We start from the raw sequence: 27,340 nt of genomic DNA, 5'->3' as shown, positions 1-27,340 counted from the left end.
CAATGGGATCCTGCTGTAGAGTTTGGCTACCCATCACTATGCAGACTAACCTAGGTGTGGCAAGTATGGAAAGGCAAGCAGTACACTACATTCTTGCAGACTTAGTCACCAGCAGTCCATGACAGACCAATTGATCCAGATGATAGTACCATAAAGCAGTGTTTCTCAACTCCAGTCCTCAAGGCGCCCCAACAGGTCATGTTTTCCAGATTTCCCTAAGATGAAACAGCAGTGGTAATTACTAAGGAAGTGAAACTGATCAAATCACCTGTGCAAAATAATGGAAGGCCTGAAAACATGACATGTTGGTGCGCCTTGAGGACTGGAGCTGAGAAACACTGCCATAAAGGCCCCCCATAGATGGCTCAAATATCAGCCTATACCTGCTGCATCAAGCAGAATTTAAACTGTGGGTGGCAGTGCATGAACCACCCAGCTTGACAAAAGATGATTTAAAAAACAGCTGACATGAGTGGAAATGTATCAGCTGAGCAGTGACTGCGTGCCATCGGTTGCAGTCACTGTTTGGTAATGCCATTGTACGCAATAGTGTATACAAATATGATAATTGGGTGTGCCGATTCCTGTTGCCGTGTATGGGAGATTCGATTGATTTTCTCTTGCTCAGCCCATGGGCTTGAACATTAGATAACCCAGCAGTGTATCGTGCCCTTAAAGGTGGAGATCGTAATGTCCCGTACACACGATCAGATTTTCCAACAACAAATGTTGGATGTGCGCTTGTTGGCGGAAAGTCCGACCGTGTGTATGCTCCATCGAACATTTGTTGTCGGACTTTCCACCAACAAATGTTGGCTAGCAGGTTCTCAAATTTTCCACCAACAAATTTGTTGTCGGATTTTCCGATCGTGTATACACAAGTCCGTTGGACAAAAGTCCACGCATGCTCGTAATCAAGTACGAGCCAGAGATATAACTAGCGTTTGTAATGGAGATATCACGTATGTCTTGTACGTCACTACGTTCGTAATTGTTGGCCAACATTTTTGTGACCGTGTGTATGCAGGACAAGTTGGAGCCATCATCCTTCGAACAAAAAAATCTATGGTTTTGTTGTCGGAAAGTCCGATCGTGTGTACGGGGCATAAGTGATAGGTTATGTATGTTTGTAACAAATGAACTATACTTGACCGTTTGGTTAGTATCTTCTTTCCTTTAAGCTAGAAAAGAACCTCCGGGCTTACCAGTTTTTGTGGGTGTACAAATCCCTGATATTGTGGAATACAAGCCCGTGAGTGACCTGTATTTCACATTGGCAGCAGACAGCCTGTGGACTTCCAGCTTTGTGGGAAATCCCCCTTAGTGGGTATATGACCTGTCTTTAATGGCTGCTAAAGCCTCAACATTAGCCCCCCAAAAGCAGATTTGCTGTTTGTAGTAAACCAGCAAGCAGTTAACTGCACCAGCGTAAAAAACTCATCAGGAACATGACAAAAAAGGAAATGAGGAATAATCAGGTACTTGGCAATGCGAGAAAAATGATAAATGCTTCTGATATTCCCTTGTAATAAAACTTTTTTTTCCCCCCAAAGTGCCCCCCACCCTTCCCTCCTCCTCCAGACTGTGAATTCAGTGTCTCGGCCCCCCCACTTTCTGGCTCATCGTTTCATACTTTAAGGTTTTTTATTTCCTATTTTTGTCATTTACTTCAAACAAGAAAGATCCTTTTAATTTAAACTTTCTCTCTTCCCTTTTATTAAAAGGTTCCGAATTTAAAAGCGCTGTGTTAATGTGTGTGTGATATCAGCGGGGCTGTAGACACAAGTTTTTCTCTCTTGTTTCGTCTTGTTCTTCTCTATCTTTGGGATTTAAATGTTCTTCTTTGCTAGTGAATATGCTGCTTATTGTCCCTGCTTTTTGTCCAAGACAAAATAACACACATTGGGTCTTCATTTTATTTTCTGATTTCAATGCTCTCTTCCCCCCTCCTAGCGTTCAATTAACGGCATGCATGGGGGGCAGAGTAAAAGGATCTTATTTTTTTAAGCAGCCTATGTTTCCCTGTGGCTTCAGCCTTTGAAAGCCGCTCTGAACGTTTCCTAATTAGATAAATTACTTTATGTGAAGGACCACAAAACAGGAGGTGCTGGTAAAGGGAAAGAATGTCAGAGTGAGGTCTGGGAGGGGTATCGGGGGGAGGAGGAAGGAGTTGGAGGGTCTGATGTCAGCTTCTGCCCGCTTTTTGCCGGCTGTGTGGTATCTGCTACCTGACTTGTAAAATTAGCTGTCTTGTATGATTTGTCAGTAGAGCAGTGAAGCTCTCAACCAACTCCAGGCATTGAAATGATTCCTACGTGTAATAACCCCTTAACTACCAGAGCACCTGCAAACTGTGGGCAGTCAGAGGTCCCATGTGCATTGTGAAGATGGTTCAGAGAGCATATAGCCTATAATAATTGCACAATAAGTGTTCTGTCTGTCCCCATGGTCACCTGTAGGGAGTCTAAAATAGCGCCTCTCAGGTTTCTCACAGGGTGGTAGAGAATTTTGTCAAAGGGCATCCAATACCAAACAACAAAGGATAACATAGTGGACATTGTAGTTCAATCATTGTGGAAGATAAATGCGGAGTAAAGGGGAAAGCAGAAAGTTAAAATACCTGTGTGAAAGTGCGTAAAGGGTTAGTCCATACACAAACACTATAAAGCGATCACAAAATGAACTGATAAATTTCAGACTTACATTTCATTTATTGCGGTTCAGTCAACCAATTTGAAATCTTTTTGTTTTTGTCTTTTTTTATTTAAAGGCCATAGGCTAGTGTGGTATAGCTGGTAATTGAGCATCTGTTATGTGATCAGGATTGAGTGGTCCTTTGTATAAAGCACCATTTTGAAGGAAACCCTTCCTTGAGGAAGCATTGCTGAATTCTGATTCGATGAATGCTTTTTGCTTGGCTGTTGTGCTGACCCACTTTCTTAAAAAGTATCAGATTTGGAAAAACAAAACACATTTTTACTCGCCTAAATGGCTGCAGCACCGATCCCAGCCCCAGTTGTCCCCCACGACCTCTAAAACCGGGATCTGACCAATCAAACACTGCTGATCGCTCAGCTCTTGGTCTTCAGCCTGCAGAGAGCTGGTCACTGTCAGCCACCAGCTCTCTGCTCTCTTCTGATGTTCCAGCTCTCACTAGAGCGCCGAGCTATGGAGGGGATGGGAGCATCTGGCTCAGGCTCTCAGGGCTGGCTGAGAGGCTAAACCAGCTGTTGGTGCAGGCTTCTGGCCGAATCCTGACCATATGGTCAGAATCTTTTCAGAGCCTGGACCGGCTCTGTGATGTCAGCGGACATCAGGCTTTAGCCTGCTGTTGGCTGAAAAGTCACAGGAGTGCAGAACTAAGTGCACTCCTGTGACCCATAGTAGAAGTATAGCCAAAAAAAAATTGGCCTTCTCCTTTAAATGACCATTATCCTCACATCAATGGGCATCTTTAGGCATACAGTTGTCATACTATCTATGCTATATATGAACAGATCATTAACATTCATCTTGTACCTCTCTCACATGTGGGCTGATTATTTTATAAGATGTCATCTTTTTATTATTGCAATACATAATTTATATGGCTCCAACACTTAGCGCAGCACTTTACAAAATAAAGGGAAATAGTACAGTTGCAATACAAATTAAAGTGGTTCTAAAGACTAAACATTTTTTACCTTAATGCATTCCTTCCGTTAAGGTAAAAAATGTTTTAGGAACAGTTTTGCCCCCTCACCCGCCATCCCCCCCCCCCCCCCCCCTCGCCAGCCCCCCCCCCCCCCCCACCCAAATACTTAATTCCTCATTCGATTCAGCGCTGTGCCTGTCTGCAGTATCTCTCTCCCCTCGCTTCCTGGTCTCAGAGGCTTTGCTGCAGCAGCAGGAGCCATTGGCTTTTGCTGCTGTCAGTCAAATCTTGTGACCAGGGGGTGGGGCCGAGCCGCTGTATGTCTATGGACACAGGCAGCGCTACTCGGCATCGAGTCTGCAGGTGTGCCACAGTAGGAAGCCGCTTTCTATGGTGGCACACCAAGAAGAAGAAAAGTCTGGACCCCTGGCACCGAAAAGAGGAGGATTGGGGCCCATCTGTGCAATTCCATTGCACTGTACAGGTAATTATAAACCTGTAATCTTATTTTTTACATTCACTGTAGAACAAGAGGGTTAATTGAGCCCTGCTTGTGACAGCTTGCAATTTTTTAAATGGAAGGGGAAGTTATACAGAAAGGTAGTAACAATGTGTGAGCTGATCTAAAAAGTAAAAGTTCAGTTGTTGGCTTTTTAGGCAGAATAGGTTTCCTGAAGTGATGAATTTTGAGGGATTCCTGAAAGGCTTACTAGAATAGGAGATAGGTGGACAGATTCAGATAGAGGACAGAGGATGGAAGAGGCTCTGGAGAAGTCAAGGAGGCAAACCTGGGGGAAGTGTGGTGAGGCAGTAAGAGAGCAGGCGATCTTTGGAAGAGCAAAGAGGAAAATTGGTGATGTAACTTGGGCAGAGATGTGGATGGCTTTGTATGATGATAACATTTTAGATTTTTTATTTGAGTATGCGGAAACCAGTGAAAAAATTGGCACAGAGGAATGGCGGACACTGAGTGATTGGTAGTCTGGATGAGTCTGATATAATTCTGAGATTGCTAGTTAAAGAGGTCAACACTTGGAGTACACATCTGCAGGTTTCTAGTAAAAGTCCATATTCACCTGTAATTTCCTGAGCTAGGGCAGAACTGACTAAATCTTGGTCCAATCCACCACTTGGGTAAAGATTTAACTGTTTGGAGGTACCACTAGAAGGCAGTAATAGGCACGTCCATCCAATGTCAGATGCACCAAGCTTGCTGAAGAACTTCAGTATAGCTTGCAAGATTTCCTCTTCTTAATGAGAGATGGGGAGGGAAGGTGTTAAGTAAAAGTATGCCACGTCAATCTACTGAGACACTCTATTAATCCGAGCAGGCTCTAGAGCAGAAAACAGGCAGATGTCTGCCTGTCCATCAGGAAGGGGCATTTGGGTGTCTATGCCTAATCTTGGAAGGTTCCTTCTGTCTTGGTGTGAAATTGTAACAGAGGCAGAAAGTGTTGGGAGAAACTTGGGATATCTTTCCAAAGGTGACACTGCAATATTTATTCTTTAATTTAGATTTGCAAGTAAGGAAATAGCTCTCCATTGCTATTAGTGGTGCTTTTAGCATCCAGCACAGAGTTTCTAACAATTCTTTTGGCATGACTGCAGTTATTGCAACAATTTTCTACTGTTTTGAGTAGCCATGGATGGGGCAATTTTTCATCTCATTTGATGAACTTCTTTGCCATTGGCTTGTTTTGTGGACAGAAACAATTGCAGACTGCTAATAAACTAACAAGTGTAGTATGCATTGTTTTTCAGCTTCAGACAACTGCACAAAATGGATTTCAGCCACTCAGCAGGTGTTATTGGAGTTGGGTAAAATGCTAAATTTCTTGCTTGACCAGCGGATGCCTATGAGTGGTTAAAAGCAGCCTTCTGGAGATTTAAATTGCAAGTCATTTCATAATTGGGTTATTTGCCAGCCCAGAATGCAATACAGCATATGGTATTTGTGGACTGCCAGAACATGTGGTATTCTGTCATCGGAGATAAGTTGCCACATCTCCAACTTTCCCTGAAACTAAATGATTGTACAATAAGTTATGTGTGTCCTTGAGAGCAGGCCAGTGACGGCAGTGAGGGTTCATTTCCCTGCTGATATTTATGGGGATTTTATTTTATTCTTGCTCATCACAAACGCGGAGCTGTCTGAAGCTGCTGCCCACAGGAGAAGGGTATATTTTGGTAGAGGGTGGGACACATTCTTACAGTGGCAATAAAACAGGACTGAAGGTGCGAAGTGATATCCATAAAAAAACAACTGAAGGGAAAAAGCGCTGTGTAGAAAGACCACGTCCCTGCTTCATATCCCCTCCTCCCTGTATCTATTATATTGCCTGCTCCTTCCTATTCCTCTGTTTTGGCTTCTCATTGTTTAATGAACAAGCTGTTTTATTCTTCTATTGTCCATTTTGTTTCTTCCCTTGTAAAAGAAACAAGCTGATCCCATGGTCTATTTCATTAGTTTTGTAGGGACTAATAGGAATGACGCAAAGTTATGCAGGTTAAATGCATTGCCGTCTGTAGACCTGTATTTTAAAGAGGCACTGACTTTAGGATCTATGTATCCTAAACAGTGTCTCTTTAAAGGAAACCTTATTGAGAGTGACATATAGACTGCCTCTCCTGAGCTCTCATAAAAATTCTTGTTACCTGCCTGCCATGCAGATCCAGTTGCTTCTTTAGTACTCTAACCCAGAGCAGGCAAGCAGTTCAGGTATTCTAACATGATATTAACTTCACTTGCTGCCTGTCCACAATGAATAAGTAAAAAGAGAGGTCAGCAATGCATAGAATCCAGCACATAGCCTCCATGTTTCTCTTAGTACAAGTTTCCTTTATAATGGGTTACTGACCTGGAATGAGCAAACAGCCCAACCTGCATTTGGGTTCTTAGTCACCAAGTGGACCAAAGGATGAGAAGGAAATTTAAGTTTATAGTCAATCTTATTTTTATCAGATAGGTTCACATTAAAAAAAGAGATCTGAAAATGGACCACAAACTTAGCCCTGGACTTTTCCCCTGAGGACTTGTCAGACATTTGGCAAACAACTCACAAGGTCTCTCCTAATGTAGCTGCCCTGGAGACCTCCTATAAAGTTTTATCAAGATGTTTAGTACCACACAGGGTAGCAAAGTATATCCTGGGCTATTCACCCACCTGTTTTTGGGGCTGTGGGGAGCCTGTTACATACTCACATGGTGGACTTGCCCCATTGTACAATCCTATTGGGAGGACATTTTCTCAATTCTTTCCTCGTTGTTTCAATTCTACCTGATCCACAAATTGCCCTATTTTTTTATCACAACTGCTGCGAAACAGACTATAGCTAAAGCCTGGAAGACCCTGCCGCTTTGCATAATAGCTACAAAGAATCGGGTCACTCGGGTGATGATACATACATAGTAATACGGTACACTAAAAGTTGACAACTTTCTACCTCCTGATTTTGCCGCCTCTCTTATGGAGCCTTAAATGACTACATTTTTGTCTTTTGATTGCGTTCCCCAAAGCCATTTCCTTCCCTTAACCACCACCACCACCTCTTCTCTTCCCCCCTTTCTTTTTATTCCTACCATCTTTCTATCCTCCTCCCTCTTTTATTGGCTTGAACTTTGCTGCACATTTTGCCAACATTGCCTGGTCCCCACTACGCTCTGGGCCATGACTGGGATGGTCCATCCAGTTGTTGGCTTTCTAGCTTCCTTTATCTGTAAATTGTACAATATGTTGCTATGTGCCATCATCTGTTGAATTTTGACTACCCATCTATCGATTAGCCCCCTGTTTTGGGGATACTTTTTTAACCTACCTGTTCACAATGTTTATTACTGTATTTCTCCCTGTGTGGAGACAATCCTTACTAGCAATAGACGGTAATTTGTATGTGATGTCTTTTGTGTTGCTCAATAAAATATCTGAATATGAAAAAAGGAGATCTGGGTACTAGTCAAAGGAAACGAGACAAATATTTCAAACCACAGTAAATCAAACAACACCCATCAGGCTATTTATATGGGCCCCCCAGTATTCATTTGGATCATGACCAGTAGATGGTTGAGAAAAAGAAAATGTGTGTGTGTGTGTATACATATAGGAAAAAATTTAATTGGGCATGTTACAGTAACCTTCTCATTTGTGCAGTGAATTCCTTTTTGTCTTGGTGGTAGCACTATTTTGATCAGGCTGTTCCCATGTTTGAATTCCAGACACTGGACTGGGTGACTCTGTGTGTTCAAGTCCTAGCATCTCTAGCACTACAAGCCCCAAACTAGATCCACCACCGTCACCGCATGCCAACCGCAAGAAACACCGCCGGAAGAAAAGTACGAGTAACTTTAAAGCTGATGGACTTTCCAGCACAGCTGAAGGTGAGACCTTTCCATCTTTCCTACCCATCTTAATGTTTGAGACATAAATGTCACTTATCCCTCAGAGAAGGAGAAATGTACTGTAAAGGTAGTTCAGTCACTAATACCACTGCCATGTGTCCTCATACTGTATTCAAGCATGTGTTGCAGCTTCTAAGTTTGTTCCATCATTTTGCCACACGGGTCTCTGCACTGGTTAGTGATCAGTCACATCAGCTGTTCCATTAAGTCAGCCTATACCTGTGTGTATTGTGATGGTATCTTTATGCTCTTCTAAGGGTTCATTGTGTCCTCACTTGTAGCAGTATTATATAATATATGACCGTGCTTTGTAAAACCGGAGCAGAAGCGGAACCCAAAGCAAAAAAGGTTTCATATTTAAGGGTTCATCTACACCACAAGCCTTGGCTGTACTGTATCGTTCAACGCAACCAAAATGCAAAAGAATGAAAAATGCATATCAGAGGTACTAATGTATGCTGGCAAAAACAAATCTGACAATGTTACATTTCATCGTAGTGTGATGCAACCAAATTGCTTGTTTTATTTTTCCAAGTGTGGTCTCATTGCTGTTGCCAACAGTCCCAACTTTGCAACCGAAGCTGACGCAAGTGTGTAATACACATTCTGCTCATGCTATGTACATGATCCCATATGCTGTTTGACCTTTTGCCTTGTCTAGGCGTGCCTACACATGTTATAATGTCCATGTTATTGATCATTGGAAAATGCATTAACGTTATTCCATACTTTGTATACATTTATTCAGCACCCAGTTGATTAAATTTATACAGTACACCTGAATGTATTTGTGTGACTCCCACGTGTTTCTTGTTCGTTTGTAACCATCACTGGTTTAAAGCCATGTGCGTTTGAATTTTAAAAATCCTAGATCTCTGTACATGTTTATATTTAAGCGTTTGGGATTTCCTGATGAAATTCCATACAGCAAGAAACATCACGTGTCCGGTCTAGTTCAAAGATATTGTTGTAAATGGGAAGCTACCAATGGCCAGCAGATGACCATCACTAGGTCTAGGGACGTTGTGTCTGCAGTGACTTCTGCAGACAGCAGAGGTTTCTGCTCAGTGTATAGGCAGGCATTCACGGGCAATACAAACCTCACCAAAGGTAGCTTGGTGGGTTGGATTACATATCCACTATTCAGTAGTTTTCTAACATCTGTGGGTTACATACAGGCTAATGCTGGATTCTGTAATACACTTGGCACTCGTGTTTGTTTGCTGCCTAAACGTCAGCTTCATCACTATTGTATGGGGCCTATTGACCTAGCTTTATATCAGAGTTCACCCTAAATAGACTTACAGATCTATACGTTTTAGCACACAGAGCTTATATTTTAGCATTCTAGTGGCAGCAGTCCTCATTTACTTTAAAATCGAACACAACATATTTGCTCTCCGGTATGTATTCCACCTCAAGCAAGACTGTTCATTGCAAAATTAAGTCACTCTTAATAACCACGAAGCCTGCATTCACACCTGAGCAGAGCATATTCCTGGTGATTTTGAGGTGTTTTGTTTTTTTTTTTTCTTTCTTTGTAGGCATTTTTGCATGTGTATCAAAACTTTGTTTGCTGGGCAAGGAGAGGAGAGCAGTTCTATAGGAAGAGAGGAATTCCTCGGGCATAAAAAGTGCACAAAGATGTACATTAACATGCATATCTATATCTATGGAAGCGTAGGACATAGAGTATAAAGGGGACTGAGTATACAAGTGTGAACAGAGACAATTAGAAAGAATTGGATTCTGCGTAGTCAAACAAATCGCCCATAGATGATGCCTTTTTTTTTCGTTCAACCAATGGGTTGATTCGATTCCCCCATCAACACACTCTGTGTTGTTGGGAGAATCCCACCATTAATCTATTGTATTTTGACAGCAATGGTTAGTGTTGCTGACTATAGCTGGCGGCATTGATCAAGCAAAAATAAAAAAAAAACAGGCTGGTTGTACAGAAGTCGATCAAGACCATAGATGGATTGAAATTCAGCCTGTACCGGCTGAACCGGCCAAATTTCAATCCATCTATGGTCGGCTTTAGTAAGGTATAATAATGCATAGTCAGGCTTAAGGAAACAAGCAGACAAATGTGAATGGGGTCTTAAAGTGATTGTAAAGACTTGTGTTTTTTAATTAAAATAACAAAACATGTTATAGTTCCCTGCTCTGTACAATAGTATTGCACAGAGCGGCCCTGAACCTCCTCTTCTGGTGTCCCCAGTTGATGCTTTAAACATCTCCTTTTTTCTCTGAGTTCCACCATAGCAAGCCGCTTTCTATGGGGACACTCGTGCTAAGTGCGCTGTGTGTGTGTCCATAGGCTCATACAGCATGGCTTGAACCTGCCCCCATCGCCCCGATCTCAGTGGATTTGACTGACAGCAGCAGGAGCCCAATGGCTCCTGCTGCAATCAGTAGACCCTGTGAAGTGAATCAGGGAGGAGGGCAGAGTGTGGCTGCTGACAGGGAACGTGCTGGATCAAGAGTGGTGTCAGGTAAGTGTTTTTGGGAGAGGGAAGGGAGGCAAAGCATGTAAGGTTTTTTACGTTAATGGATAGAATGTATAACGGTACAAAACATTCTACCTTTTGGAATCACTTTGAAGAAAACCTCAAAACAAGCACAGATCTATGAAGAGTAAAATATTCTTTCCTCCTAATTTTTTTATGTATAAGTCCCAGTATAATTTTATTTAGATAGATGCTCTTTATGTAATACGCTGCTATAGAATTCCCATATTTTCCTGCTAAATACTCTTGTTTATTCTTCCAGGCACCCTTGCTGTTCGAGACAGAATATCTGTAGAAGCTTTGGTGAATCACTGATTTAAACATAAAGAGCTCTAATTAACCCTTTTGAAATGTGATCCTAGTTAAAGCTCTCATCCTGACCATAGGATGTGCAGGGTCTTGTGTCCATAGCTGTTCCGCACCTGGACATCCTGTGTGGTCATTCTGTGCACCTGTATTGAGAGTATTACGATTTCCCCATAATTAGAGATGAGCAGAGAGATCACAGCAATAGTAGTGTGATAGTCATTGATTTCTCTGTGGGCAGCATGGGACCCAAGTGAACTCCGCCAAAACATTGTATGTAATGATATTATTTAGAATACTGAAGCTGTAATTCCAGAATGTCAACTTCGTTTTAAAGGGCCAATTGAGTTTCAGCTTTAATACAAATGGCATAAACAAAATGAGTGAAGCAATGACTGTGGCATCTTTGTAAAAAAAAGAAATAATCTTGAAATGGACAGTTTTTTCAATTTTTTTTTTTCAAGCAGTTGCACTCCCCCGGTGTATCTGTATCATACACAAAGGGGTCTTACATCTATTGTACACCAACCAGCATGTCTATCTGAATTCTACCTAGAGCAGAGACTCTGTGTATTATGCACAGGACATTGTGTGCTTTTAGTTTTTAAAGATCAATCAAGATGCATCAGTATTATACTCAAGGTTTTTGTGTCTTTACTTTATACAAAGGACTGTGAGTATTTTTAAGGTGTACTTTACCATAGGCAAGAATTACCAAGTGCGTTCATTGTGTTCGGTTTCATGTGTGTACGTTCCTGCCATGTTGTCTGACATCATTTACGTTTTATGCAGTGTGAAAAAATACTGCATGTTCTGATGACCAACACAGCTACTTCATATGAAAGCAGCATCTGATTATTCCATGCTCCCTGCGCTATATGACATCCTAAAACTGGGCAAAACTGGTTCTCAGCTCAGGCTGAACTGATGAATACACAGTTGAAATGCATACAGTAAAACCTTGGTTTGAGAGTAACTTGGTCTTAGAGCATTTTGCAACACAAGCAAAAGTTTTTCATAAATTTTGACTTGATATACAAGCGATGTCTTGATATACAAGTTGCATCATGTCACAGCTGGGTATAAAAGAGAAGAGAGGTGCCTCTAAGTGTGGCAATATGGTTACATTTTCATGAAGGTACAACATTTAGCAACTCACATCCTCCGCCACTGATGCCATCTCTTCCACGTTGCACTCCACGAGCTCTTCAAGCCTCGCTTTCAGATCGCTCTACTGCAGGGGAGTCTTCCCGGTCACGATTGCAGACTGACAGCGGTGAGAGCCGACGGAGCGGGGGATGGTCTATGTGGACAGCTTTATCCCAGATGCCTGCATACTTAGATGTGCCTGTTTTAATCATCAACCATGTGAGTTGCTAAATGTTGTAACTTCATTAAATGTAACCATATTGCTACACTTAGGTCTCATGTACACTGCTGCTGTTAAACGGACGTTTAGGCCGGGTTCACACTGGTACAACACGACATTCATCCTACTTTGGATCCTCACCAATACCAGGCACTGTGTTTGGTATAAATCTTGAGGAGGAACTCCACGCCAAATTTTAAATAAAAAACGGGCATGGGTTCCCCCTCCAAGAGCATACCAGGTCCTTCGGTCTGGTATGGATTTTAAGGGGAACCCTCTACGCCGAAAAAATGGCGTGGGGGTCCCCCCAAAATCCATACCAGACCCTTATCCGAGCACACAGCTCGGCCAGTCAGGAAAGGGGGTAGGGACGAGAGAGCGCCCCCCCTCCTGAACCATACCAGGCCGCATGCCCTCAACATGGTGAAGTAGGTGCTTTGGGGAAGGGGGCGCACTGGGGCCCCCCCTGCCCCAAAGCACCTTGTCCCCATGTTGATGAGGACAAGGGCCTCTTCCCAACAACCCTGGCCGTTGGTTGTCGGGGTCTGCGGGCGGGGGGGCTTATCGGAATCCGGGAGCCCCCTTTAATAAGGGGGCCCCCAGATCCCGGCCCCCCACCCTATGTGAATGGGTAGGGGTACGATACACCCTAAACTCATTCACCTGGGAAGGAAAAAAAGTGTCAATAAAAAAAAACCACACTAGATTGGTTTTTAAAGTAATTTATCAGGCAGCTCCAGGGGTCTCTTCTCCACTCTCTCCGGCCTCTTCTCCCGCTCTCCGGTGTCTTCTGCCGGGCTCCTCCACTATCTTCTGCTCTTTTGCCTGCTCGTTTGCTGGCGTTGGCCTGGTCTTCTCCGTCGTCTTCCTCCCCACACCCCATGCCTATATAAGTCGCTTCGCACCGCGCACACGGCATTACAGCGGGAGAGATCGTCGTATCAACATCGGAAGAGGGAAGAAGACGACGGAGATGATCGGGTTAACGCTAGCAAAAGAGCAGAAGATAGCGGAGGAGCCCAGCAGAAGACACCGGAGAGTGCGGAGAAGAGGCCGGAGAGACCCCTGGAGCTGCCTAATAAATTACTTTAAAAGCCTGTCTAGTGTGGTTTTTTTATTGACGCTTTTTTCCCTCAGGTGAATGGGTAGGGGTACGATGTACCTCATACTCATTCACATAGGGCGGGGGGCAGGGATCTGGGGCCCCCTTATTAAAAGGGGCTCCCGGAATCCGATAAGCTCCCCGCCCGCAGACCCAGACAACCAACAGCCAGTGTTGTCGGAAAGAGGCCCTTGTCCTCATCAACATGCCGCAGTGCGCCCCCCTGCCCCAAAAGCACCCACCTCCCCATGTTGAAGGCTTTGTTCATCATTTATACCACTTATTGCAAGTTGATGTCCAAGGTTTATGGCACATGATTCTTTACTGCTTGTGAGTAATTTCCTTTATCATTTTACTTAATAAATGTTTTACAAAAGATAATGCACATGGCTGGTGCGCCCTTCTCTCTTTTTATTCCCCATGTTGAGGGCCTGCAGCCTGGTACAGTTCAGGAGGCGGGCGCTCGCTCATCCCCGCCCCCTTTCCTGACCGGCCGGGCTGCGTGCTCGGATAAGGGTCTGGTATGGATTTTGGGGGGACCCCTAGGCCGTTTTTCTGGTGTAGGGGGTTCCCCTTAAAATCCATATCAGACCGAAGGGCCTGCTATGCTCTTGGAGGGGGAACCCGTGCCGGTTTTTTATTTAAAATTTGGCCTAGAGTTCCCCCTCAAGATCATCAGAGCACAAGTCGCATTCCAAAGTCGGATCAGGCAAGACAGCGATCCGACTTTGATCCGACTTCAATGATATTCAATGATATTCAATGGGCTGAAGTAGAATCAAAGTCGGACCAAAGTAGTGCAGGGAGCATTTTCAAAGTCGGACCGACTCGTGTCAGACCAGTTAAGACGGCTCCCATAGGGAAACATTGATTTTCACACGTCATGCGACATGAGCTCCCAATGTCAGAAGGTTTGTCGGAGCAGTTGGGCAACTGCTCCTGAACTCTCCTCTGTTATCTCATCAGTACATGTACACATGGTCATTTATAGTCATTTCTAGGCAGTTGAGTTTACAGGCGTTTTTTTGCAACGCAAAAAAATGGGTTCAGAAGCTGAGTCTAGAGGCATTTCAGGTGCTAAACGCGGCGTTTAGCCACGTTTCGTTTACAGGCATTTTTCATTTCTGGCTATTTTGAAAAAATATTTTTTTTATTTTTTTTTTTTAAAAGCTTCTAAATGCAAACGCGGCAAAACACCGCTAAGCGCGGCAAAACGGACATTTTAAACATGGGTTACTATCTGTCAAGTTAAATTATTCAGGAGAGGTTGTAAAAACATCCCGTGTACATGAAGCCTTAGAGGCGCCTCTCTTCTCTTTTATACTCTGTAGCTCCTGCTGGATTTTGCTTCTAATCCCCTTGTGGAGGCTTCCATTTGTAAATGAACATTTAATGTTTACACAACCTATTACATTGCTATGATCTTTTTATATGAACTTTAAACTGAAGGACCTATGAATAAATGGTTGTGGAACGAATCATCGGAGTTTCCATCATTTCTTATGGGGAAATTTGCTTTGATATACAAGTGCTTTGGATTACAAGCATGTTTCATGAACAAATTATGCTCGCAGTCCAAAGTTTTACTGTATATGAAAACTGCTTTACCTGGCCAAAGATTTTTAATTCTGTTTAGTCATCCCTGTAATCCAGGCACTTCTGCCAGATAGCCAGTTCTTAAAGCGTTAGAAAACCGCTGGGTGTTTGTTTTTTTATTTAATTTAAAAAAGTAATGTCATATCGTACTATGTATCGCATACTAGCACATTGTGTGAAACATACCTATAAACAAAGCCTTCCAGTGGCGTGCTTTCACCGCTGAAGGTGCTTCCATCTTCATCCGGCCTTCCTTCGGGGTTCGCAGATTCCGACCGTGTGAGTGGCCGGAGCTGCGGTGAGATCATTCCCGCCGTTTACAGCAAAGGGCTCTGGAGGAACAGCATAGGTGGCCGTTCCTTCAGAGCGCATGCATCGGTGATGTCACTGGCTGCATGTACAGTAAATATCTCCTAAACGGTGCACGTTTAGGGGAAGTTTACAGTACCTATAGGTAAGCCTTATTATAGGCTTACCTATAAGTAAAATTCATGCATGGGAGTGTACTTTAAATCTCTCTGCACACTGCCTTGCGTTTTATGCAATACAGCTTTGTCCAGATCCCAGCCTGGCATTGGACAGTGAAGGACACATTGATGAAATCATCCTTTTGCTTTCCCCTCTTTTTAAGCATATTTGCACGGTCATTTACAGCATTGTGCAAATCATTATTTGTTCTCTTCCATTGCTCAGTACATGCTAGGTGCAGCTGTGCAGAGAATTACAGAGGGCCGAAAGTAGAGGTAGAAAGCTGGAGGAAGTGTCAAAGGACTGCCAGTGCGCTGATCAGGGGGTGAGGATTGGGGTGCTTAGCAACATGTTACACCCTAAATATGGGTGTAACATATAACATGTTCTTAAAGGCAAACTTAACCTTTAAACAGTGCAAACAATATGAAAACATTAGCAATACTTATAACAAATAATCTGCCTGCCTCTTCAATTAAAAAGTCAAAACAGCATGACAAAATATGAGCAAGATTACAAAAGACCTGGGGGTAGAAAAACAGAAACAGAAAAAAAAAATTCTGTGGCACACGTAGTGTGCCATGGTGAACAATAGGCATGGCCAGTGGGAAGGTCTTAAAGGGGAATTGAACAGAATCTGTGTCTGCTGTGTATGCTGCACACATATACCACAGTCCTTGCACCCACAAAATACTAATTACTTTACCACAATCAACAGCCTCACAAACACAAATAAACCTCAGGACAAAGGAAAGTTTTTTTTTTTTTTTTTTTTTTCAATGAAGTGCTTCCATTGCATTTTTTTTATGCACACAGAAAGGATATAGTTTTACTGAGCCTACCTCAAAGAATAACTTTATTAAAACCAGGAACTGTTGAGATAATGAACACCTTGGTCAGGTTTATTTACAGCATAATTTATAGAGTGCAGGGTCAGGCGTAAGTAAGTAGCAAACCAACTTAAGGAGTGCAGAATTCAGGATGAGCTCTACATTCACATTAGAGTCCTCCCTTACATCAAAGTCCCCAGCATTCCCCCTATAAATCAGAGTCACCCCTTACATCTGTGTCCCCAGAGTCCCAAATTACATTAAAAACCCCTCACATCCTGCAGCCTTCCCCTTACATCAGTTCCCCCAGACTGGCCCCTTACATTTTTCAGAAAGCTCCCTTACAGCAGTGCCTCCAGAGTGCCCCCTTACCATCCTCCTCCAGAGTGCCCCCTTACCATCCTCCTCCAGAGTGCCCCCTTACCATCCTCCTCCAGAGTGCCCCCTTACCATCCTCCTGAGTGCCCCCTTACCATCCTCCTCCAGAGTGCCCCCTTACCATCCTCCTCCAGAGTGCCCCCTTACCATCCTCCTCCAGAGTGCCCCCTTACCATCCTCCTCCAGAGTGCCCCCTTAGTACTACTGTACTAAACTTTTTTTTTCCCAACCCTTTATTTTCCTTCAGCTTTGATCTCCTTCATCTGACACCTCCATCCCCTTTATTTGCCACCAACACTTATAGCAAAGCTTACCAGTTTTTAGATGTGGTAGTAGCACTAGTTTTCTTTTTCAGTATTTTGTCTTCAATCTCTCCTGCTGATTCTGCCAATAACATAGTTCTGTCCTATGGAGACAATGTTAAATCACCATACTGTGTGGAGGGGAAGCATTCACACTTTAGGACAGGACTACATATCCCCCACCCTTCTCCTTAACATAGTGGGAGGTCTTCTGTAGTACTCAGGAAAAATTTATGTAACACATAAGAGAGCATAGGCAGTTATCAGCCCACTGAATTGCTGGTAGAATCGACAGATATTTTTGCACTTATTAAACAGATGTAACAAAACGCTTTCAATTGTATATTTAACAGAGCAAATAATAGAAGTTAATTGTTAGGATTTACATACTTTAACCCTCCATGTAGTGGTAACACTAGCCTTTCCTATAACCCTAGTGCTAATGTAAATGTTGTTTGCATGCTCACATTGCCTAGTCTGGAATTCCCAATGGCCTGTCTCTCTGATGATTTAAAGGCAAAGCAAAGAGTCGTATATGGAGAACTGACTATGCTATATTTTGTGATAAAAAACTTTATTGAAGCAAATATACAAACTTGTTGATTTTAAAGGCGAATTCGCCCACCCTGCCAGACGCCAGTAAAAAATGGTTTAAAAAAAGACAATTGTCATACAAATAAGCACAGCAGGATCCCAAACACTTCTGCAAAGTGGGTATCTATATAAGACTACAAAGACACACTATATAAGACTACAAACTTCCTTGGGTTTAGAGCCCAGGAGGTTAGCGTAGGGATACTGGGTTGCTACAGCACTACTTGTCCCAGATAGGGCTAATGGTAGGCTAATTGCAACACTGATACCTCCTGATATTAGGTACTACCATTAGCCCCATCCGGGACAAGTAGTGCTGTAGCAACCCAGTACCCCTACGCTAACCTGAGCGCTAAACCCAAGGAAGTTTGTAGTCTTATATAGTGTGTCTTTGTAGTCTTATATAGATACCCACTTTGCAGTAGTGTTTAGGATCCTGCTGTGCTTATTTGTATGACAATTGTCTTTTTTTAAAAACATTTTTTACTGTTGTCTGGTAGGGTGTACAAATTCGCCTTTAAATCAATAAGTTTGTATATTTGCTTCAGTAAAAACTTTTATCACAAAATATACCATAGTCGGTTCTCCATATACAACTTTTTGCTTTGCTTTTATACCTTGACCCTTACAGGTTTGGAGGTACCCTGTCTATTGAAGACGTATTGGTCAACACTGTGATTTTGACTTTATGGTCACAGCCAGAGCTCCTCCTTTTATTCTTATGTTCATCTCTCAGATGAACCTGAAATTCTTCTGTTGAAAGGATGTTCGGGGACTCTGACAGCATTGGCTGTCGGAAGACACTAGCCTCAGCGTGAGATTCAACCATCTCTGAAATCTAAAAATGTTTTAGATTTTTTTAAAGTGTGTGTATGGCCAACCTAGGTTTCCACTTCCGAAGTCATTGTGCTGGAAGCAATCTTCTGGCTGACTTCAGTTGTTGTTCCTCCTCTACAGTGTAAAATTGAGGTTGGAGTTTGATTGTTTTTAGCTATATAGACTTATTCCTTTTAATCATCTGCCACCTATGATTTGACTGGTGAATCTTTAGTTCAGTTATTTGAGTGCCTTTCCTTTTTATATTTCTCCTATGTTCTCCTGTGTTGCTTTTCATGTTCCCTGGCTTGGCATTATGCTTCTTTTCACTCTAAAACCAACTTCCATGTAAAATTTCAGCATTTCCGAATCCCTGCATTGCTCTGTATTGTACATTGCTCAAATCATCTGCATAGCATTAAAATCATTGTTTCTTTATTGTACGTAAGAAAACAATGTGCTGATTATATATATCGATCTGTTCATTTATGATTGGGACATATATTGGAGTGGGTGCCAATTATATCCACAGACTGTGTTGTACATAAACCAGTTTACCTGTCATTATTGTAAAAATTGTACACACATCTTGGTGATCTAAAGATTAACATACAACTTTGTAAACTTTGTACATATTGGTTATGTTTAGTTTGTTTATATATATATATATATGTATATAGATAGATAGATAGATAGATAGATATATCTATAGATATATCTATAGATATAACTATATATCTATATATATATATAAAACCTTCATGTTGTCTCTTAGTGTGTACAGTTGCAGCATGACCATACACCGAGATTGTTTCACAGTGTGACTGATAGTGGTGTGGTTGAGTAAAATCTCCGTTTGTAAGGCCCCATTTACACAAACGTGAAACTCATGTAAGCTTCACTTTTGAAAATGTCCAGCCAGATTGGACAGCCGTCATTGTCTGTTAGCACACTTCTGATAACCTTTATGGTGCGAATGGCCAGTGGCAGAACGTGCACTGTGAAAAGCAGCAACTTCAATTTACTACCGTGATATTTGGAGGTCTGCTGTGCACCAGTTACTGCTGCCAAAACTACCAGATCAGAGGGTTCGACTGTATCTAAACCCAAAGCCAAACATGTAATATATTGCAGCTTAAAAGTCCTTAGATGTGGTGGCTGCATTTGTTTTTTACTTTTTAGGCTAAGAACATTCTAAGCAAGTACATAAATACATGTTGCCAAAAATAGTGTCCTTTTTGCTTCCTGGTAGCTTGATAGAAAGCACAAAGTACCATGTTTTTACTGTGTAAACTATTGGTTCAAATAATCCACCATGTAAGGGCCCTTTTACACGAGTGGGCCAATGAGGTCCGATTGTCAGTTTTTCAGGCAGACCTAATCAGACCCTTCAGTCTCCTCTATGGTGCAGCCAGGTGATGGATACCTGCCGACATCCAATCTGATCCTATCTGCTAAAAATAGACGACTGGGGACCCCTGCATGAGCAGAGCAGACATGGACCAGCCATCTGCCTGCTTAGCGAGGATCAGCGGATAAATTCCAACTGAGCCTGTCCCATGTGTAAGGGACCTAATGGAGATGAACTAAGGCTGAGATGTGTGAAGTCCAGCCTGTGTAATAGCCATGGTTACTTCCATTGATACAATGGAGAAATGAGTGTAGACATGAAGGGACCATCAAAGGACTGGTAAGCTGCAATGTGTTAGTTTTTTTGGAGGGGTTTAGTATGCTTTATGATAGCCGGACCTCATAGAGCCACACACCTATGTAAATGTCATATACCATGTAGTACATGTGCAAGCTGTCACATGTGCTAAATATCACAACCAGTATACACATCTGATTACTTTCTTTGCAATGTATACAGTGCAGTCTTAATACCTATATTGCTTCCCAGACCTCAAATGTACCTGCACTACACCTTACAGCACTGTTTGCTTGCATTTTGCCTGGAAATTGAGTGCTCTTTCCTGCCTTCCACCTTTAGAATTGTTTACTGCTCCACCTGGGGAAGTGTACATGACTACCTCACACTTGGACTTGTCGGCATACTTCTCCTGTCTTGCATCTGGAGTAGTGGGCATGTCTAACTGCTTGCCACAAGGACCGGTACTATATATTGCATTTCCAAGAACGAACTCTGAGCTCTTCCAGTTAACGCTAAAGTGAGACGCAAATGAATGTTATGGTGAGACTGTAACATAAATACTTGTATGTGAAAATCACTGGTAACTTACTTGCGTGTACAGGACCTCCTTCCTACCCCTCAGGCCGTCTGTCTTTCTCTCCCTTTCTCCTTTCTTTTTTTCCCCATTTATTTTCTTTTTCTCCGTTTCTCCTTCCCTTTTGCTCTCTGGATGCAGCTAAACGCAAAGCATGGAAACTAAACCGTGTTGGCAGCCTGCGAAATGTTTACAGCGGCAACGCCAACACAGAAGGTAACACGTGCCCCTCACTGAGCCCCCCTCTGTCCTTGCTTTCTCTGCATGTGCTCCCTCTACTTTATTTGCATGTCTTTCCCACAGATTGCACTGCTTCTTCCTCTGTCTGTGTTATGTCCTTGTTCTTCTGCTGCTCTCATTTCCAGGAAAATATTTGCTCTTTCATACATTGTTGATGAATGTGGATTTTCCAAATACAAAGTAAATACATATAACCTGAACTTGACTATAAATGGCTAGAATTTGTTCTCACCTCTTAAGTCTATCCAATAGTCAATCTTGGAGTTTTGGGCTGCACTAGGAGACTGTTCAGGATGCTGGTAGTGAAATACAATGGGTCCCATCCTTCACATCAGGGTTGCTATCCCACTTTGACTGAGATTTAGACACCTTTGCTGATATTTCCATTCTTTCCTATGGCAAATTTAATTTGGGTGTTCATAGTGTTTTGCTTAGCCTGATGCCAATAGGAAGTAAAAATGGTCTCTGAAGACCCAATGCTGAGATCACCCATTTATATGCTGGTCAGTTATAAGCCCTTTGCCAGTTGCCCTGCAGTCCACCCAAAATAGAATCTGCAAGAAGAGCTGTCTGTGTTGGTCATAGCTAACAGTTAAATGATTCCTCTCACATTTTTAGTGCAGGATACAAAAAGCAAGGGAGAGCCTGGTTGCGGTGGGTCATTTCCATACTTAAGGCCCAGAGTGTGAGTAATCGAACAACTTATGCCATAGCATTGAACATGCTGTGCATTTTGTTGTCTATATATGTGCATTCTTTTTTCATGCACTCATGCAGACGTTTCCATTCTTTCAACTCATTTGAGCTCCACAGAATGCATGAAAAATGCATGTCTTATGTAGCTTTTAAGTACGTGTTGGTGTTCTTTTAATTTAAGGCTGAACTCCAGGCAAAATAGTAAAGGTTTGTCTGAAGCAGCCATCTTGTGGCTTACCTAAACATGGTCTGCTTTCAACAACAGAACCTCCAGAAACCAGATATCAAGTGGTCATTGTCACAAGCTCCCCTATTTATGTTTCATGTGACCAACCAGCCACAGCTGCTCTCTCACTTGCACAGAGTAAGTGGTCAAGGAACAGCCCTGTGTAGTCTTCAGTGTGAGTGGATCCATTATATGAATCCCTCTCAGTCTTTTCCCGCCAATAAACACCCATCTAATTTGATTGTGAGTTCATACAAATGAGACAGTCCAATCCTGCCAGTGACATTGGCATATGGGGGTGGTGACCGAAAGAATTTAACTACCCTGTCATCACCCACAGTGTGGCACACCAAGCTTTATTGTAATGACCGGCACAACATACAAGACCCATCTTCCTGTGCCTGGCCATAGCAAGGATTTCAGCCACTACTAGTGATGTCACAGGTAAGTAAAACTTTTTATGTCTAATTAAACCATTTTAATATTAAAAACTTTAGGGTTGTGAACAATGCTTGGGGGGGGGGGGGGGTAAGCTTTGTTATTATTAATTTGCAGGATTTACATAGCTCTAAATGCTTTACAACATAAAGGCATATAGCACAGTTACAATCCAATCCAATGGAGAGAGAGAGAAACAGGAAGCGCCAACCTAAGTGTAGTAATTAGATGCACAGTTTATTGTAAAGGACTAAAAACACTCACAAAGGAAGGTTAAAATAAGGATCATCTGGTGCTTGGTTAGGCTCCTCAGGTCATCTCATGGACATCACGCTGTAGCAGCAGGTGTTGTTAGTGCTGTGTGCCGACTGTGGGGCTTCCTTGGATCCAGGAAGAGCCACTGTGAACCGCAGGAGCGAATATGACATCACTGGAGATGGAGAGGCTGCCAGGAAGCACTGGAGAGGATGGGCTAACAGGATAAGCTAGGCTACGCGCTCGGAGCATCAGCTTCTTCTCAAGGCCTGTACAAGAGGACTCATAGGGCCCTGGACGTTAGAGCTTACAATCTACTTTGTAATACTTTTTTTTAACATACAGGTGTTTATAATGTGGCTAAGGACTCTCAGTGTGACACGGAAAGGGAGGCATGTCTTGTAGACGTGCAAAGCACAGTAGGGTAGGAAAAGGCTCATAATCTTAAGACCAAGTTGTGCTTCTTTAGGAACACTGAAGGTAAGTTCACCTTTAAAACAGAAATAATAAATGCACATTTTTTGACGTTAAAACAATCTGCATTTATTAATTTTTTCTTAGGGGCCTGCAGAGCATTGCACACGTGAGATTGCAGGTGCAGTCGTAGGCTCCCAGCATAGCTGTCTACTCGTACCTCGTATGGGTAGGCAGTTACTTGAGAGCAGGAAGGTCAATGGATGACGTTCTCACCAGCACCCTCATAGTTCATTGAGAACTACAAGCCATCAGCCACGGTCGCTGATGCTACTTGTAGGCATTCATTCACAGTAAACTATGATTGAATGATGCAGCCATGGGGGCTGAGTTCCGCACAGCCATGCAGTTTTCAAATTATGACAGCGAGTGCGGTAGAAGATCAGGGATGGGGGGACGGACGACTGCAGATGCTGGAACATGTTCCAAAAGTGAATTTATCCTTTGGCTGGGTTCACACTGTGTTCGGATGCAGCTCACAGCAGGGGTCCAGTGTGTCCCTGTTCTCCGTTTCAGGGAGGAATCGGGCCGGAATTTTTGTCTGAATTCGGGCCTGAAACAGAGCCAAAGACGCACAGAACCTTTTGTGCAATCCGCTCCGTGGCCGCCACATAGCTGTGTGAACTGGCTCCATTGAGAGCCGATCACAGTCTCCTGTCATGTGAATTGGATACGGGAAAATCCGCATCCAATTCACATCAGTGTGAACCCAGCCTTAAACAATAAATAGTTCATCTTTGGGAACATGTTACATGTTCCACTCCACCCGTATTTAGGGTGGAACATGTAACCTATTTCCACTGCTGCAGCCTTTCCTCGACCCACTGCTTTTAGTGACAGCTGGAGATCTTCACCCTGAACTTGCTGTCACAATAAAAAAAAAAGGCTGTACGGATCTCTGCCCACCCAGCTACATTATTCATTCACAGAGGGGGAGAACTACAAGTACCATCAAACTTTGCGGCTGTCGGCTTATAGTTCTCACTGAACTACCACTGCTGTTGAGATAGTTCATTGTTTCTACCTGTCTTTGTGTAAATTCCTGTTCATACGAGGTACAAGCAGACAGCTTATACTGACAGTCTGCAGGAGTCCTGCATTGCACACACGATCTGCTGATCACGGTTGCAATTCTTTGAAGGCTCCTAGTAAAAAAAAAAAATGCACATTTTTTTACCTGTAAAAAGATGTGCATTTATTTTTATTTTTTTACAAAGGTGAACTTATCCTTTAACTACCTAGTTTCTGTGATTTGTTCAACACTGCTCTAATTCTTTGAAAATTGCACTTTAAAAGCTAATTCAAAGAGGCCAGCCTTATACTGAAGAAATATTTAGGTCTGAGTTGTGTAGCTTCAACATGCAAGCAGTCAGTCTACCATAACACATTATGCCAGAAATTCAGCATGGAAGACTTATAATGCAATGCTGTGGAATTGTTGATGGGTCTCATACAAGGCCTTAAAGGTTGATTTTATGTAAGTAGTTTTGCTGTGCCTTAATGTAACTCTGCCATTAGAAAAGTATGGGGCTGTCATTGTCGACCTCCCCATAAAGAATGCTAAATCGTTCGGCTGTTAGGCTGATGCTTTGGTTTCAATGCTTTTTGATAGTTCTGACACTTTTTGCTTCTCATTTACAGTATGCTTGTTCTGGCATTTTCAAAAAATGGCCAGCAACACTGCAGCCTCTTCAGTTTTTTTACCTGCTTTCTGGTTTCCAATGGCATAGCTGTAAAAAAGGAACCGAAGAGCACAAGATTGTGCAGCTGTGCACTCTTCGGCTGGGTTCACACTATTGCGTATTGAATGCTGGTTTGCCCGCATCCAAATCGCATAGCAGGAGATTGTGACCGGCTCTCTATGGAGCCGATTCACACATCTCCGCAGCGACTCTGGTGCGAAATTGCACAGGAGTCCTGTGCGTCTTTTGATCCGTTTCAGGTCCGAATTCAGCCCAAAATTCGGGCTGAAATCGGACCTGAAACGGTGAAAGGGGACGCACCGGTCACCACAACCTTCTTCTTTTTTTTTTTAAAGTATTGTACTGTAGATTGGAGAAGGGTTAGAGCCTGTCAGGTTTTTATTGCTGTTGATTACCCTATGGGAGTTTTCCTTTCACTTCTGTCTCAGAGACACAACAGGAAGTATATATATATATATATATATATATATATATATATATATATATATATATATATAATCTTCAAACTAAGGAAAAGCCCACTGTTGTCCCTTTTGGAAGATATCACCTTTATTTCTGCTCTAGTAACAATTATAAAATGTAGATTTTCTCCTTCACTTCCTCCCATGGTAATAATGGTAAAATCGTTAAAAAATCGCGATCTCAATTCAACCCCCCCTCACGATCTTGCGGTTTCTACCATTCAGTGAAGAGCCGTTCTCTGCTCACAGCTGACAGCTGTCAAAAAAATAAATAAAAGGCAGCCTGCCAAGTTTATCACAACATTGCTTAGAGCTGAGTTAAAAAGAAACCAGGTATCATTGGTTCTTTTATTTAGATCAAAGGGATGAACTTGGTCTGTAAATGAAGGCAGTTTCGCTGTTTAAAGTGGAACTTCAGTCATTTTTTTTAACTTTCCATCTATTAAATCTTCTGCCCTTGTTGTTTTAACTTTGGATAAAAACTTTTTTTTTGCCAGTAAATGCTTTATACAGCCCACTTCCTTTTTCTTGTCTGGTAAAAAGCCTAGGCTTATGACATCATGCACAGCTCACTCTTGTGAGTATTTGCCAGGAAGGGAGGGGGGGATGAGTCATAAGAGGGCTAACGAGAGCTGCAGCGCTGGAGATGTGTCTCTGTAAATCCCAGGAAGTGAACAGGCAGCAGCTTGAGCTGCCCATAGTTAAAATGGTTACAGCCAGACTTAGTGGAGGGAGATTTCTGCAGGATATTTGGCAAGTACAGAATCACAGCATTTATAAAATAATATGCAAAGTGGTTGGAGGGAAGATTGAGACTGACAAAGATGTTTTTATTACAAATTATGTGAGCAGACTGCAGTTCCTCTTTAAATACTAAGCCTATTTCTGACATTTGTTGCTAAAAATCAGTATTTTTTTAGCTAGAGAGTTACTTAGAATCCCCGAACATTGAATATATTTTTTTTTAGCAGAGACCCTAGAGAATAAAATGGCGGTCATTGCAATACTTTATGTCACACTGTATTTGCGCAGCTGTCTTTTAAAAGCAATTTTTTGGGGAAAAAGTACGCTTCAATGACTTAAAAAAAAAAAAAAAAAACTAAACAGTGAAGTTAGCCCAATTTTTTTGTATAATGTGAAAGATAATGTTAAGCTGAGAATCATGATCTTTAGTCTAAGCAGAAAAATTGTGATTCTCATTTTATCCAGATTCGTGAAGCTCTGCTGGCCATACATGGGTCATTTTTTTTTTTTATGTTTAATAAGTGGGTTGAACAAAAAAACTGACCCGATTCCTCCATCCACATATTCGGTGTGGATGGGGAAATCCTTCCCGCTGTGTCATTGTATTCTGACAGTGGGGAGACTCCCCCGCTGTCAGGATACACAGATTAGCACTGCAACCTATTCCCTTTAATGCTGATCAAGCAAAAATATACCGATAGGGCAGCCGAACAGAAGTCGATCGGTAGATCAACTTTTTTTTTAACCACCATGACCACACATTAATCAACCTTGCTGAACTGGCTGAATTTTAATCCATGTATGGCCAACTTAATCATGACAGACTATGGTCACACTAGACCTCAAGGTAAAACACAGCATTTTGCTGTGTGGGCAGCTATCAGAGTGAACTCCTGCAGGGAGCAGTGCAGCGCAAGTTTCAGCACATTAGCACTGTTTACCTTAGACCCCTTTCACACTGGGGCGGTTTGCAGGCGGTATTGCGCTAAAAATACCGCCTGCAAACCGCCCCTAAACAGCCTCCGCTGTTTGTTCAGTGTGAAAGCCCGAGGGCTTTCACACTGAAGCGGTGCGCAGGCAGGACAGTGAAAAAAGTCCTGCAAACCGCTTCTTTGGAGCGGTGAAGGAGCGGTGTATTCACCGCTCCTAAACCGCTCCTGCCCATTGAAATCAATGGGACAGCGCGGCTATACCGCGGCTATAGCCGCGCTGTACGAGGGATTTTAACCCTTTTTCGGCCGCCAGCGGGGGTTAAAACCGCACCGCTAGCGGCCAAATACCGCTGCAAGAACGACGGTACAGCAGCGCTAAAAATAGCACTGTTGTACCGCCGACGCCCCCACCGCCCCAGTGTGAAAGGGGCCTTACTCACATAGCGACTCTACATTTAGGTGTCTCACAGCAGAGCAGTGTGATGTCTTGGGGTGACATACAGTGCATTTCTGAAAAATGCAGACATGCTGCCTTTTCCACAGTGCACCTCACACCAATGTTCTATGAACAGGGACATAGAAAACAATTATTATTTCTTATGTGCCTTAGCGGGGATCTGTGTTAAAGCAGAAAAAAACACA

The 27,340-nt window shown here is 42.7% G+C and overlaps 1 protein-coding gene across 7 annotated transcripts in view; it reads left to right on the top strand.

Annotated features, from left to right (window-relative positions):
* AGAP1 (ArfGAP with GTPase domain, ankyrin repeat and PH domain 1) overlaps positions 1 to 27,340 on the top strand; it is a 593,970-nt gene that overhangs the window by 494,300 nt on the left and 72,330 nt on the right. For 4 of the 7 annotated variants that reach the window (XM_073633654.1, XM_073633653.1, XM_073633650.1 and 1 more), the window contains 2 exons: positions 7,848 to 8,009; positions 20,671 to 20,745. In XM_073633654.1, the coding sequence (XP_073489755.1) occupies positions 7,848 to 8,009; positions 20,671 to 20,745 (237 nt within the window). The remainder of the gene's footprint in view (positions 1 to 7,847; positions 8,010 to 20,670; positions 20,746 to 27,340) is intronic. The other 3 variants (XM_073633655.1, XM_073633651.1, XM_073633652.1) reach the window with 1 other exon arrangement.

The sequence above is a fragment of the Aquarana catesbeiana genome, linkage group LG06 (genome assembly GCF_042186555.1).
Source record: "Aquarana catesbeiana isolate 2022-GZ linkage group LG06, ASM4218655v1, whole genome shotgun sequence".
Taxonomy (NCBI): Eukaryota; Metazoa; Chordata; class Amphibia; order Anura; family Ranidae; genus Aquarana; species Aquarana catesbeiana.
This window is presented reverse-complemented; position numbering and strand designations above follow the sequence as displayed.